This window comes from Nicotiana attenuata, unplaced genomic scaffold (assembly GCF_001879085.1).
Source record: "Nicotiana attenuata strain UT unplaced genomic scaffold, NIATTr2, whole genome shotgun sequence".
In the NCBI taxonomy this organism is placed as follows: Eukaryota; Viridiplantae; Streptophyta; class Magnoliopsida; order Solanales; family Solanaceae; genus Nicotiana; species Nicotiana attenuata.
The window spans coordinates 174,294-189,428 of NW_017670247.1; the positions used below are offsets into that span (position 1 = coordinate 174,294).

At 36.8% G+C, this 15,135-nt stretch overlaps 1 protein-coding gene across 2 annotated transcripts; it reads left to right on the forward strand.

Annotated features, from left to right (window-relative positions):
• The first annotated feature begins 1,406 nt into the window (after window positions 1-1,406).
• Window positions 1,407-14,505, forward strand: LOC109236614. Of its 2 annotated transcripts, none has more exons than XM_019402802.1 (19): window positions 1,407-1,959; window positions 3,138-3,212; window positions 3,477-3,592; window positions 3,997-4,111; window positions 4,232-4,360; window positions 5,947-5,994; window positions 6,811-7,007; window positions 7,098-7,294; window positions 7,416-7,708; window positions 7,973-8,122; window positions 8,226-8,645; window positions 8,750-8,899; window positions 10,179-10,254; window positions 10,459-10,586; window positions 10,701-10,901; window positions 10,985-11,125; window positions 11,207-11,332; window positions 12,582-12,812; window positions 13,958-14,505. In XM_019402802.1, exons 1-19 carry the CDS (start codon window positions 1,828-1,830, stop codon window positions 14,120-14,122), a joined length of 3,090 nt encoding a protein of 1,029 aa, XP_019258347.1. In that variant the 5' UTR covers window positions 1,407-1,827; the 3' UTR covers window positions 14,123-14,505. The 2 variants fall into 2 exon arrangements, with proteins under 2 accessions (XP_019258347.1, XP_019258348.1); XM_019402803.1 differs by having other exon boundaries at window positions 1,409-1,959; window positions 11,210-11,332.
• The last annotated feature ends 630 nt before the right edge of the window (window positions 14,506-15,135 follow it).

A 15,135-nucleotide genomic window follows, 5' to 3' on the forward strand; every position in this document is an offset into this window, starting at 1 on the left:
TAGTGAGTGTTTCACCGAATTTTTTGACCAAGACCGACTCAATCTCTTGCTTAGTCAAATCATTGCCCTTGACACCTGTTGTGAATGCAGTAACGTGATCTCGTGGATCTGATGTACCATCATACTTTGGAATATCAGGCATCTTAAACTTCTTTGGAATTGGGAGGGGAGCAGCACTTGGCTTCCATGGTTGTTGGGAATATTTATCTATATCTACTCCCTTGATCACGGGCGGTACTCCAGGTATTTGCTCTATGCGTTCATTTTGCTCCTTAAGCTGTTTCTGCAAGGTTAGTACTAGATTTTGTAAATCAGAGTTAACTGGATTACCTGGGTCTCTCTCTTGTGTTTCACTAGGGGTTCCACCGCTGCCTGAATTAACCAATCCTGAACGAGGATTCTCCAAAGTGTTGTTGTTTGGAGTAGATGTGGGTGGAACAGCAGGTAATTGGCTAACAAAAGCTTGAAGAGCTTTATTGACTTGAGAGGCAATAAGTTTTTGCAGAGCTTCATTCATGGTTTCAACATTTTCAAATTGAGCCTGTCCATCTGTGTGAGATCCATCAGGAGTGCCTTCACGAGACCGTCGTGGGGAGCCTCGTGGAGAACCTTGTGGAGAGCCTCGTGGGAAATCTCCCTGAAGCTGTTGGATTGTTTGAATTTATGGGTTTCCTTGAGTGTGTCATNACTGATTACCATGCTTTGACTATTTGACCGGTCCACGTGTCATGACACGTCATCTTCAATATTTAAATTCAGTTTTTTCCCAATACAATTTCCCTTGGGATTATGACCGTTAAAACATACTCTTGAGATTCCTAATTTTCACTCAATAGAAACAATAATTTATCAGCATACGTGCCTTAAAAAAAATATGCACAATATAAAAGTTTATTTCTAGAGCAAATAAAAGTGTATATTATTTCAAATTAAAATACATAACAAATATTAGTCGGTAGTAGTACATTATATATATATATATATATATATATATATATATATATATATATATATATATATATATATATACACACACATAATTACGGGAAATGTGTAATGCATAAAGAATTAACCCAAATAGTCGTCTACCCAATCACTTAAATTAAAAACAACCGGTAAAAGTATAATATATGCATAATTCATATTAACACTCACTACTACATAACAAATAAAAACAGAAGCAAGAAATTTACCTAATCATTTCCTATACGTAACACATCAGCAAGAGGCAACAACTCATCACAATATTAAAAAAAATGATAAAAAAAAGTGTTAATCGTACCACCAACCATATTTATATAGAATGATTAGATGATGAGAGTTACTATTATCCTATGCACTATATTATTCAAATTTTGTAAATTCAAAAATTGTAATTTTATTCTGTTTTTTTTTGTGGTCTTGTCTCTCTCACACAACGTAGCCGTTACATAATTTTGCTAAACTAGAGAACGAACGTGAGTCCCATGCAAAACTTAGGGAGATCAGTTCGTTCATGTTGAAATAGGGGAAAGAAAATACCCATTTATTTTCTCTCTCTCATTTTTGTTGCCATTTGAGGGAAGTTGGAGATCTGTGAGAATTCTCCCGATCTCCCTCTTTCCTCTGGCAATCAATTCCCTTCTCTTATATGTCATACATATTAATAATTTCTTCTCTTTTACCACACCCAGTTCTTTAATCTCTCATTTTTACCAATCTTGAATTGGCCCAAGGTTCTTTGATTGGAATTGGAATCAAGAACAGGAAAACCCATATCGTGTTCTCTTTGATTTTGGAGAAAAAAAGGGAGATTTTTTTGTGGGAATTTGTTGAAAATTTGGAAAAATGGGTATTTCTCATAGAATAATGCCAGCCTGTGATCAACTTTGTGTGTGTTGTCCGGCAATGCGGACAAGGTCCCGCCAACCTGTTAAGCGTTATAAGAAGTTGATCTCTGATAGCTTTCCTCGATCTCCGGTTAGTCTTTTTCAATTTTTCATATTTTGATTGAATTGAATTTGTTTGTCTCCAATTATGTTAATTTGTTTATCTTGAAATGAGTGTTTTAAAGTTTGAGAGATTTTCTAATATCTGAATTGGTAGTAGCCTGTGCGGTCTATAGGAAACAACCTCTCTACCTTGGGCGTGGGCGTAAAGTAGCCTGTCCAGGCCCCACTTCTTGTTGTTGGTACTGGCCCCGCGGAAATATCATTCATGCTACATCCTAAAAATGTTCCCAGCTTTATGTTTCTTTACATTAAGAAATTTGATATTCAGAAGCCTTTTAATTGTACAAATCACAATCTATCAGCCAAATCAGCTACTGTCTCTATGTCTATGAGTATCAATAATATAGAAATCGGCCAGAACCCTGCTGCAGGTGTAGGATTCTTCCTGAAAGAAAAGACTCTTCTTTTTCTTCTCCTTTAGCGTTAACACCTTTTCATCAAAGATTTTTGCAGCATGAGCATTTCTTAAATGTTGTTGCTGCTCGCTAATCTAGCCGCTTCTTTGCTAACGTAAACAGTTCATCGATTTTGTACCTCTGAACCTTGGAGCTCCTACCTGATTTTGATGGCAACATTAAATTGTATTTCCTTGGGTCCAAAAGTTGTTCCGCCTGTCAAAGTTCCTAGATTCTAGCATTTTGTACTTTTATAAGCTGCCTCCATGGCTAGCTAATAATGTTCGTGCTTTTTAATTATACACAATTTGCTCTCTTATATATTCATCCAAAGTGTGGTGCTTATTACTTGGTAAAATATGTGAAAGGTCATTACTTGCCCAAATGAGCTTTGAACAATAACACCGCCTAACAGTTGTAGTTCTGGCTTAGTTGGAATTAAATTTAAGCTGGTGTGGATAACAAAACTTGGCCCCAGTTCGACTGGAGAGATGAAGAAACTTTAGCACAAATAGGTGTTTATGTTGTTCATTTTAGAGTATGAATCTCTTAGGATTTTATTCCATCAATGATATTAGTGAGATGTACTTTTGAAATTTACATTTGAGTTTCTTGAATGATTTGAGGTAGGATATAACCTCCTTAACATTTACTATGCTTCCTTTACTCACTTGCCACTATAAGTTTGATCTGTTATTGGTTTGAAAGGACTAAGTTTTTTCAAGCACTAAGTTTCTTTTATTTTTGACAGGATGGAGAGCCTAATGATCGCATGATCAACAAATTGTGTGAATATGCTTCGAAAAATCCACTTCGGATACCGAAGGTTGTGTTACTGAGATATTGAACAAGCTTGATAAGATGGACTTATTCTGCTTCTGAGTTCTACTTTCTGATTTTTATAAAAAAATTTATTCGTTTATTGTTCCTTTTTCACCTTAAAATCATATAGATGGTATGCTTACAACCTTGTCATATTTGGATTCTCAAAGATTGTTAAGGTTTTTGATAAACAGCTATGCGCTAATTAAGATTATATATTTACATTATTTAAAGCTTGAAGAGCTGATTAACTTTAATCTTTGGACAGATAACAAGTGTTCTTGAGCAAAGGTGCTACCGGGAATTAAGAAACGAGAATATTGGGTCTGTAAAGGTAGTCATGTGTATCTACCGGAAGTTGCTTACATCCTGTAAGCAACAAATGTAAGTCCCTTGCTCTTATTGCATTGATGGGGGAAGATTTCTGATCAAGAAAAGGATAATGTCGTGAATATGTACTAATCTTTGTTAGAAGAACATTATCAAATGGCAACTTCTGCATTTTACTGAGGGAAAGTGAGGAAAAAGAGGCTTAAAATGAAAATTTGAATGTATTCCTCATCTGCTACTGTGGGAAAAGAAGCATTAATGCTTCTTCCACTGGGATGTCAACAAAATAAGGAAATGAGGGCGATTTACACAGTTCCATGATATATTTGTTTTTCACTGTTTTCCATTAGCTTTTTAATCGATTGGAGATCATTGCTTTCTTGCTAAACAATGGCGTTTGCTGATTTTCTTATCGTTTTTTGTACAACGAGTCCTGAACTATTAGATACGCACTGCAGGCCACTATTTGCTGGGAGCTTTCTCAGTATAATACACATTTTGCTGGATCAGACGAGGCACGATGAAATGCGCATAGTTGGATGCCAAGCTCTTTTTGACTTCATAATTAACCAGGTCAATAGATCCTTCTTTTGGCTTTACCCTGTAGTGGTGATAGTTATCTTGAAGATAAAGATCTGCAAGTTTTCCTTAACAGTTAAAGCTGATATTCTAATTTGACTGTGCATTGTGCAGAGGGACTCTACATATATGTTTAACTTTGAAGGCCTGATTCCTAAAATCTGTCTTCTTGCTCAAGAGATGGGCGAGGATGAAAGAGTGCTTAAATTGCGCTGCGCTGGTCTTCAAGCCCTGTCTGCTATGGTAAACTGCCAAATAAATTTCCTGTTATTTCCTTATGCTCTTTCTGAGGTATGAACTTTGTTTGATTAAAACCACGTTTGTGGAGATACACTCATGAACACTGAGGTTTCTTAGGAAAGCATGTGCTAGGACATTGACATAGATCTTTGACGACTTTAGATTTGTCAACATTCCGCATTTGTTGTATATTTGTGCCCCATAAACTAGGAAATGAAGTTTACAAGAAGTGTCCTATTGAAGCACAACTTCATCATTTGCTACTGCTTCCTCTGTTGATTATATGTACTGCTTTGATAAAGTAAGTTGCTTATGAGTTCTTTCATGGTGAGTTTCACTTTAATGCGCGGGCTATCTGATTGGTGATGTGGTTTCTCAAAGTAAATAAATCCTTAATTTGGAAGCTATGTTGCTCGGACTCTCGAAAATTATTGCTGGGTGCGTGTTGGATCCTCCAAAAGTAGTGCATTTTTGGAGGATCCGACATGGGTGCGACATCATTTTGGAGAGTCCGCGGAATGTAATTTCGAAGTATATAAGATTGATGTAGATAATAATGGGGTTGATCCCCCACATGAACGGTGGATTTCTGAAAATTTTAAAGTTCCCTAGATCAAATCTAAATTAGAAAGTGACTTTTGAATTTGAAACTAATTTGTTGTTAGCTTTAAAATTTAAATTACTTACAGTAAACTTTACTGGTGTGTTTGGTATAATGGAAAATATTCTTCTGGATAAGTCATTTCTGGTGTTTGCTAAGAAAATGTAGGAAGGACGGATTATTTGGCGTGTAAGGATAGTGCATTTGCCATGAACATGTTGGAAAGACCATTTGGCATGTTGGGTGAAGCATTTCTCTTTTCAGTCTAGATGTATCGGACATTTTGCTATCAATCACTGTGGGCCAGATGGATAGAATTTAAGAAGGGATCTTTACATAAATAGCCGGTTATATTTATTGTTTACTTTTTCTAGCCATATACATAGTTTATACATTGATTATAAATAATTATACACATATAATACATAAATTATACATATATTATACCTCCATCGGCTATTTTTAGTTTAAGCGGTTGGGTGGTCGGCTATTTGGGTTAATTCTTCATCTAAGAATATGTTATGCTGGCACTGGTGTTTTGTATTTGGCTAGAATATAATGGAAGGACTTTTAATATCAATGCAAATCATAGAATTCCTGTAAAAAGAGCTGATTATATCATGTAAGGCCATTGCTTTTAATATCACCTTGTCTTGACTGATCCATGTTCAGATAGCAATCGTTGCTTCCCATCTTCAGCTTCTTTGCTTTGTAGGACTCTTTCCCTTTGCTATTCTGTCTAAACCTTCTATTCTTATTAACAAAAGGTCCTGTTACTGATTCTGAAAGTTGGAAAGAAGCAACAATAACATGCAGCTTCTGCTAGGTCCTTATGAGGATTCAGATATTATTTAATTGATGTTTGTCTTTTCCATTTACTTTGTCAGTTTCTTTATCTGTTTCTCTGGATTCTTTAGGTAAAGTCTGATTTCATTTGTAATGGACAGTCTGAGCAATTCTGTTTCTTTCTTCAACTTTTCATGTACAGATATGGTTTATGGGTGAGTTTTGTCACATGCCAGCGGAATTCGATAGTGTAAGTTATTGCAGACATTTCTATGCTTCTCTGGTTAATCGGTTGTTGATATAATTGGTATAGTATTTCGATTTTGCGAGGTCTTCTTATACCCAATATTAGAACTATCGTGTTGTTTAGGACAAATCTCTTATCTTTCACACAGATTTTCTGCTGCACCTAGTTCAAAATACCATCTTACATGTCTAGGATTATTCTTTTAAATTTGATCACATTTGTATTCGGTCGTTGAAAAGCTTTATATATTTTTACATCACAAAATTTTGATTTAGCCAATACTATGTGTGAAGAAAGAGAGAAGAATATTCTGAGAGTGGATTGTTTGATCTCTCTCAAGTTAGTGCGGATTACATGGTGTTTACAAGAAATTACAGCTCTATTATCAGCCCTATAAACTTGCTAAATTATATAACTATAGGATAAGGGATCCTTTTTATGTTTACAAATTCTTAGTAATCTTCTTCAAGTTGGAGTGCCCATATTGTGCTCCTAACTCGTAGCAAATGTAAAATTGATCCTAAAGTTCCAAATGATTTTGTATCTGCTAAGTGCCCCATTTGAATTGACGAAGTGATAAGTGGTATTTTATTGGATAAAGTGACAGTCTATTTCAATGTAGCTTGGTTTTCTATTGAACAAGATACCTATTATAGGTGTCAAAAATAATATGCATATTACATTGTCTAATGCAGGACATGAACACTTGTTTAAATTCTAACATTCTAGTACTAACACTTGGATTTTCTTAGGGAAGTATTGGGAAGTTCTGTCAGGTGATAGAGAGTATTTTGGTTTTAATTTCATTTATCTTACCAGGTGGCGGCTGCAGTTTTAGAAAATTGTGAAGGCCCTAAGGAGAAGCTGGATCCTAATAATGATAATCAAGATAAGCAGAATCATGGAGTCCAATTGGCTTCTTCTGATGAACACCAGATGTCGTCATCCTCCGATGAATTGAGAAGGGCTACTTCTTGGAGGAATATAGTAACAGACAGAGGCCTTAGTGTAACTGGGTATTTCCTCTTTCCATAGTCTTTATGTATGTTAATTATTTTTACCTTTGTACATCGTCTCACCTCCAATTACAATTCTTTTGTGAACAGGGAAGATTCGAGAAACCCCAAGTTTTGGTCAAAGGTGTGCTTACATAACATGGCAAAGTTAGCTAAGGAGGCAACAACTGTACGGCGTGTTCTGGAGTCCCTGTTCCGTTATTTTGATAATGCTGATCTTTGGTCTCGTGAACATGGAGTTGCCCTCGTTGTTTTGCTTGACATGCAATCTATTATGGAAAATTCTGGTGTTTGATCTTTCTTTATCCTCAGTGATTACCCTTTTTTCTTTTAATTCTTGGGGGGTTAAGCAGCATATATGTCACCTTAACGCCTTGGACTCACTCCATTCCTTTCCTTAAAATGCAGGGCAGAACACACACTTCTTGCTGTCTACTTTGATCAAGCACCTTGATCACAAGAATGTCCTTAAAAATCCAAATATGCAGATAGAAATTGTTGAAGTTGCCAGCTCCCTTTCTAAGGCAACAAAGGCTCAGCCATCTCTTACGATAGTTGGTGCGTTTAGTGATATGATGAGACACCTCCGCAAGAGCATACTCTGTTCTGTTGATGACTCGGAACTTGGGGAAGAAGTAATTCAATGGAACAGAAAGTTTTACACAGCAGTTGATGACTGCCTTGTACAGATGTCCCAGAAGGTGAATTTCATGCTTTTATCCTCTAAAGTCTTAAATATATATGTAATTTCACTTCTCAAGGTCACCAAAATCATGCACTATGCCCTATTTACTTTTGTTCTAAATGAGGTTGTCAGTTTTGAGGATTTTATTTAGTGAGATTCTCAGAAACATCGTCCTAGACGAGACAACATCGCCTGACAAGAAGGGAGATGAACATTTTAATATAGTGCCTAATTTTACATGAGTGTAGACAATGTAAACTCTGATCCCTTTGAAAAACAGGTAGGAGATGCTGGTCCTATTCTTGATGTGATGGCAGTGATGCTGGAAACAATTTCAAATGTAACAGTTATGGTGAGAAATACGATGGCTGCTGTTTATCGAACTGCTCAGATAATTGCATCCTTACCAAATCTTTCATATAAAAACAAGGCAAGGAGGACTCTATTCTTGGCATCGTTATTTTCTCTTAGTGATGCTCTCGACTGGCTGATTGTCAACTTTCTTGTTCTCATTTTTTCCTTTTACCTTTCAGGCTTTCCCTGAGGCATTATTCCATCAAATTCTTTTAGCTATGGTCTCCCCAGACCATGAAACAAGACTTGTGGCACATCGTGTCTTTTCTGTTGTACTTGTCCCATCTTCAGTTTGCCCCCGTCCAACCTCTGTCCATCCACGGTCAACAAAGGCTTCTGGTATTCAAAGGACCCTATCTAGAACCGTTTCAGTGTTTTCTTCTTCAGCTGCACTTTTTGATAAATTAAAAAAAGAACAATCTCCCTCTCATGACAATGTTGCTGGAAAGGAAAAAACATTCAATGCTAAATCAATGGTGAAAAACCAATCAATGCTGAAAAGATTAACATCAAGCTATAGTCGAGCTTATACTGTGAAAAGAAATTCGTTACCTGGAACTGACGAAGGAAAAGAGATTGGTAACACAGAAGAGGAGCAGGTATGTATTTCAATTCAAACAGTTTTTACCTCTGGTTGGAGAAACTAATGCCCACAAGATTATGCTTTCTTGATTGCCCCTTACCACAGTTCACTTCATTTCAGGATGGAATTTTTCTCAAGCTGAAAATTCGACAGATCAGCCTCTTGCTGTCTTCACTGTGGGTGCAGGCAATCTCTCCTGCAAATACTCCAGAGAATTATGAAGCAATTGCTCATACTTACAGCTTGGTGGTGTTATTTTCACAAACAAAGGTGGTGATGCTTTCTTGGTAGTAGATATTAATCTGCATCACTGATATATTTTCCAACATCCATCTTAATCTGCAATCTTTATCTTTGCTCTTTTGTTTTTCTTTAAATCTAGTAGAACTTGAGCGTGAGGTGGTTATGTATCTATAAACTTTGTATTCCTGATATGTAAGTTCTTTCAGCCCCTTATGCTAAATTCTTGACAGATATTTTTCAGTAATACCATCCTGAATTATCAAAGAAATACTCTAGGTACTATTGACTTTTCCTGCTGGTGTCAACTCTAGATAGTCAACTTTTTAGAAGTAAGAAGTTAGTCAAACATTATGTAGTGGCAAATCCTAACATCTATTACAGATATAGAGGGCCTGTATTTTAAGGTAGGAATCTGACTGAGGAATGTGATGGAAAGTTTTATGCTAATCCATTTTTTGGGGGTGGGGGTGCGGGGTCAGGGGGTTTTGGGGGGGGGGAGTGTGGAATTGAGGATGTCGTGCCTTAGAGCTTCTATTTTTTGCAGAATAAATGAATTCCAAACCCTGAGGCTAATGTTTGAAGCCCTGTTTTGCTTCGTATGTGTTCCCATCATGCAGAGCCAAAGTTTCGTACCTTTGAGGATAGGTTTCTTTTTGGTGATATAATGTTGTTATATGATGTTTGTTTGATGAGACAAATCACAAAATTTTGACTGGTAACTTTGATGGAACCAGTGCAAGAATAGATTTCTAGAAAATAAACACAAATTCAAGGATTACAAAATCGAAGACAGTGTAATATTAAAAAAATTGAGGTTGACAAATATAACCTTTAACTGTCTTTCTTCTTCCAAAGGATGGACAACTTAACATGAATGTGGTTGTGGAATTTTCATAAGCAGCTGAATCCAGGCCTCAAATGTTCTGACTGAAATAAACCCATTAGAAGATTTTTCACTACCCTGGAACCTTCTTTTACTATAATCTAATTAGTGCACATTCAAGGTGGTAGGACCCGACAATATAAACGATTTTGGGAAGTATTAGTTAAGAGTATATGTTATTGGATTCTGCTCTATAATGAATTGAAATCTGCTCTAGAATGGAAAACTAAGTGTCTCTTCCTTTTTCCTAAATTGCTAGACATCTTTCTTGTTATCAATCAATCTCATCTTCTTAAGTTTAACTTTTCTCTAGATGCTGACTTTGCAATAGCATCAGAAAGACAAACTTCATATTTGCTTATTAACATTTCTAATATGTTGACTAGGCTGTTGTTGATAACTTGCTTGTATCTCGTTTTCCAGAAATCCAGCCATGAGGCTCTTATTCGAAGTTTCCAGCTAGCATTTTCTTTGAGGAACATTTCTATAGGAGGGAAAGGTATAACACAGTGGTTTGAATCTGAATTTGACAAGTTCTTTATACTCATTTATCCTTATAAAAGAGCATGTTATCTAGATGTTTTGTAAATGCCTGCATATGATCTGATATACTTCTAATCTATGCTGTATTAACGAAACCATGATATGTTATTCCTTAGTAACACTTGCACTGCCTCTTGTCATCTTTATATTGTGTTTGCAGGATCTCTACCACCGTCACGTCGCAGGTCACTCTTTATGTTGGCGACATCCATGATTATTTTCCTATCTAAAGCCTACAACTTTATCCCCGTTGTTGCTTGTGCTAAAGCTGCATTGACAGATAAAACAGTAAGGACAAGCATCAGTCATGTTTTGTTCAATGAACTCATTTTGCAAATATTTTACACAATACTTTCTCTGCAAAGTTGTCTAGTCTAATTCGATGTTCAATGCCTTCAACAGGTTGATCCTTTCCTTCAGCTGGTAGATGACTGTAAACTGCAAGCTGGAACTGGTAACACAGAGCATGCAGTCAAAGTCTATGGCTCGAAAGAGGATGACGATGATGCCCTGAAATCACTTTCAGCAATACAACTATCTAGTAACCAAACTACAGAATATTTTGCTTCAATAATAGTGGAGAGCTTGAGGAATTCTTATAAAGTAAACATCATATCTGTTCTCATTGTGATTCAACGATAGCTTATGCAATGGCGTATGCATTTTGACATTTGACCAATGCGCAGAATAAGACTGCTGCTATAAAGGATCAGTTGCTTAAAGATTTCCTTCCTGATGATGTTTGTCCTTTGGGAGCTCAGCTAGTCTCAGAAACATCAGGACAGATCTACCAATTCGGGTCAGAAGATGATAAAAGTCTGGACGAGGTAGTTGGAGCCACTGCTTCTAAGTCTTTATTTTTTTTTCTCCAATACTCACCATTATCTTATATCCTTGTTTTCTACTAGCAGGTTGGGGACCAGACGCAGCCCATCTTAGAGGACGGTGTACCAACAGAGAATAAGAATATAACTAACTCACACCTTTCTCTGCAAATTCCAGACCTCTTAACTGTCACTCAGTTCCTCGATTCGGTAAGTTTCTGCTTGCATGCCTTCCATTCGTGTCATGCACACAGTAGCCAGGGAATTGCGCAAGGAAGAGTTTGGCTGTCATAATTCTTGCTAGGAACTTCTGAAAGATCTCCTGACAGTTCTTTTGTAGACTCTCCTTTTTTTTCTTTTTACTCATTCTCAAGAAGGTGGTACAGGGGAAGTGAAGGTTCGCTGAAATAAGCTACGAAGCCACTAAAAAAGAGTTTTTTTTTTCTGGTGTTTCTGTGGAAGAAAAAAAGGTCTGAAACTTTAGGCTTCATGACCTCTTGAATGAGGAATATTATTCGTTGGGTTGGAGGGGTGAAAGACAAGGTATGTGAAGAATCTGAACATTCAACCTAAAACCTTAAGGCAATGGGTGGAATGAACAAGATATTATAAACCCCTATGGAAATCTCTATACAGTCATGAGGGACAGGTGTATTCTCTAACACTCTAATACCATGTTAAGAAAATGAACTTTGGGTCTAACTCAACATTTTTTGTTGATAAAGTAATAAGATTTCAATAATGAAGGGCGTAAATGCCCATATACAAGAAGTATACAAAAAAAGCAGAGAGGCCTCACAAAAAACTGGGTCTACTCAACCTTAAAAGCTAGTTCATGCAGTGAAATTTATAAAATCTAATAGAAGCAAATTAATGTAATTGATCCTTCTTGGAAGTAAACAAGTGGTAAGAGAGAAATAGGCATAACATGTGGAGAGATTATTGCATGTTTGATCTGAACTTAAGGTAAAACTGAGAGTGTTGATATTTACTGAATCAAATGATGAGGTCTTCTAAAGAAGAAATTGAGAAATTTTGAATTTTGATACGGAAGGGATACAGGATTTCATTGCTTTCGTCCAATGCCAAACCATCTGGTGGACTGGTGATATTAATAGAATGGCAAAGGACAGCTGGTAATGGAAAAGGTTTTTTTGCCATTTCTTTCCCACATATAATTTTGAATTACATCAATGGTTTTAAGTGAAGGTGACCGGAATAATAATTATTTCATAGGGGTTTTTGGGTGCCCCTATAAATAATTGAGGGGTTTCATCTGAAATAGGGGTGGTTGCTCAGCAGAGGTTTGTGGGAAAAGCCCTTTGGCTATGGTTGTTATTTGTTTTTCGATTGGGTATATGGTTGTAATGCTGACCACTGCGATAATATCATGTATGGCAAGTCTCTTCCCCTAGACATAGTTAACTTTTCTAAATCATTTACCTAAAAACTTATGCAGGTATCAGATACAACACTGCAAGTAGGAAGACTCTCTGTCTCAACTTCTGATATGACATACAAGGACATGGCAGGCCATTGTGAGGCCCTTCAAGCAGGGAAGCAGGAAAAGATGTCACATTTAATGATTGCCCAAGCGTCTCGAGAAAATCCTTTTGACTTTTATGGACAGGACTATATCCAGGCAAATATGAAGCCATCTTACAACTGCGTTGATACAAAATCTACTCCAGTAAGTATAAACGAAATGCGTTCATCTTATAGTTTTGGCATTTTCAGTTTTGAGCATTATTCTCATAGCATGAGACTGGGAAGAGATGTAGTTTTAAACCCTGCATATTATGGAGAGTGTTGCTTGCATACTACTTTGCTGTTAGAGGGAGGGAATAGCGTTTACCCATTTTTACTTTCAACAAGGCAGCCCGGTGCACTAAGCTCCCGCTATACGCGGGATCCGGGGAAGGGCCGGACCACATGGGCCTATTGTACGCAACCCTGCATTTTTGCAAGAGGCTGTTTCCACGGCTTGAAACGTGACCTCCTGGTCACATGACAGCAACTTTACCGGTCTTTACCGGTCACGCCAAGGTTCTCCTTCATCCCGTTACGCCAAGGCTCCCCTTCATCCATTTTTCTTTTCAACAAGATTCCATTTTGCTCCGTTATAAAAAGGAACCGATAGGTTGGTAGGCTTCAAAGTGGCATCGAAGAAGCAGCTTCACATGCTGTAATAACATTTTATTAAAGTGGTGGAATCATGATATAATAGATGTTGTTTTAAAGGGGAAAAGGAAAAAGGAAAAAGAATAGAAGCTCACCATTAAGTATGGTCCCCAGTTTGCTTCCATAAATTGCAATCTAAGGACAATGGAAGCTCAAACTACTCCCCTCTCCCAACACAATCAAGTGCATTTACATACTATGCACAATTGAGCAAGAAGGAAACTTGGGATAATCACATCAAAATTGAGGTGGCATCGATACTTTTAGAAAGGAGAGAGTTTTGTCCTATCACAACCATGTAACATGCTAGAGCTACACCATCTTATATTAGATAATCATTAGTGCTGTCTAATTTCATTGGAAGATAATTTAAAAGAGCATTGAAAATGCTGGTGGCGAACAAGGGTATGTGTGAAACGGGTGCCCAATTTCTCTGGCGCTAGAGAGATCAGTCAATGTGATTCGTTACAAATACGATTTCATGTTTCCTTGTAAGTGTGCGCTGCAGTATTCATACTGGAGATCACATTTCTTGTCTAGTAGCTTCTCTACAAGCATGCATAATATAGTGGCTTTACATGCTACAAATATATTTGTGTGAATGCCTTAATTTCTGTCCTATAGTTTCAACTCTGAAGTTCATGTATGTTGCAGGTCGAACTTACACATGTCAAACATGGCTCTGACTCCAATTTGTCGAATCCCTTTATCAATGTCACTCCAACGCCATGTGCAACTGAATCCCAGCGTCATCCCAACTTCTTTGCACTACCTGCCTCAAGTCCATATGACAACTTTTTGAAGGCAGCTGGAAGTTAATGTCATCAGTTCAAGAGTTTGAGAGGTAGCAAAAGCTTGAAGAATCTCACTTTTGTCTAAATTTTGCATCACTCTACTGCTAATATAGTTTTATGATTGCAAACAATTTTGGGGTCTGCTCATTGGAGCATATTCTGATTTCTTTCTTCTTGTATCGTTCTTCCTATCCATTTGATCCGAGAAAGTTACTAAGATTCATGGAAATGAGGGAATTTTGTATAGAATATTTTCAAAAGAACGTAAGATTGTATAAATATAGGGCGACGAAACTTCTATATGTTGAGCTTAGGTTGGCAAATATCAATTCTATGTTATGTATATATGGTTTTTATAAGTTATAACTACAATTCATCAATGAAGGCATTATTTTCTTTCCTGTTTTACTTTTTTCTCTACTTCAGTTTTATAGCAAAATGTGCATAATGATTAGTCTGGTTTCATGAGCTTCTCACTTTTTCTTCCACCTTTTCTCGAGGGTGAACACAGGACATAGTGAACTTGTGGTGATCTTTTTTCTCTTTTATACCTATGTATGTATATATGGTATCCATATACACGTATGAACACACGTGGATACATACATATATGAAAAACACGAAGCTCAAAGTTACATATTGATAGAGACACATATAACGATGTAATGTTGAGAACTTTTATAGCCTTTAGGAATTAAATTCTTCCATCAACATTAATGTTCAAAAACCTAAAAGCGTTTGATAATAAATATGATTAGTAGGATAGTCCGGTGCACAACGTATCTCGTGTCCACACAGGGTTCGAGGGGGAATGGTCGCATCTCAAGGGGTATGATGTAGACAACTTATCGTAATGCAAACACTAATGACTGCTTCTACAGACCGAACTCGTGATCTATAGGTCCCGCGAAGACAACTTTAGCATTGCTCCAAAGTCCACCTTCCTAAATATCGATTACTATGATATAGAAAATGTAAATAACTATTTGTGTATATCTAATAAGCAACCTGCAATTTGGCTTAAAACTTTGTTGAAAG

What these genes read in the sequence shown, in the direction of transcription:
- LOC109236614 (XM_019402802.1), top strand. Translation starts at nt 1,828, where the DNA reads ATGGGTATTTCTCATAGAATAATGCCAGCCTGTGATCAACTTTGTGTG. An exon ending in ATCTTTCATATAAAAACAAG is followed by an intron (nt 8,123 to 8,225) that starts GCAAGGAGGACT and finishes TTTACCTTTCAG; the next exon opens with GCTTTCCCTGAGGCATTATT. An exon ending in TCACTCAGTTCCTCGATTCG is followed by an intron (nt 11,333 to 12,581) that starts GTAAGTTTCTGC and finishes AAACTTATGCAG; the next exon opens with GTATCAGATACAACACTGCA.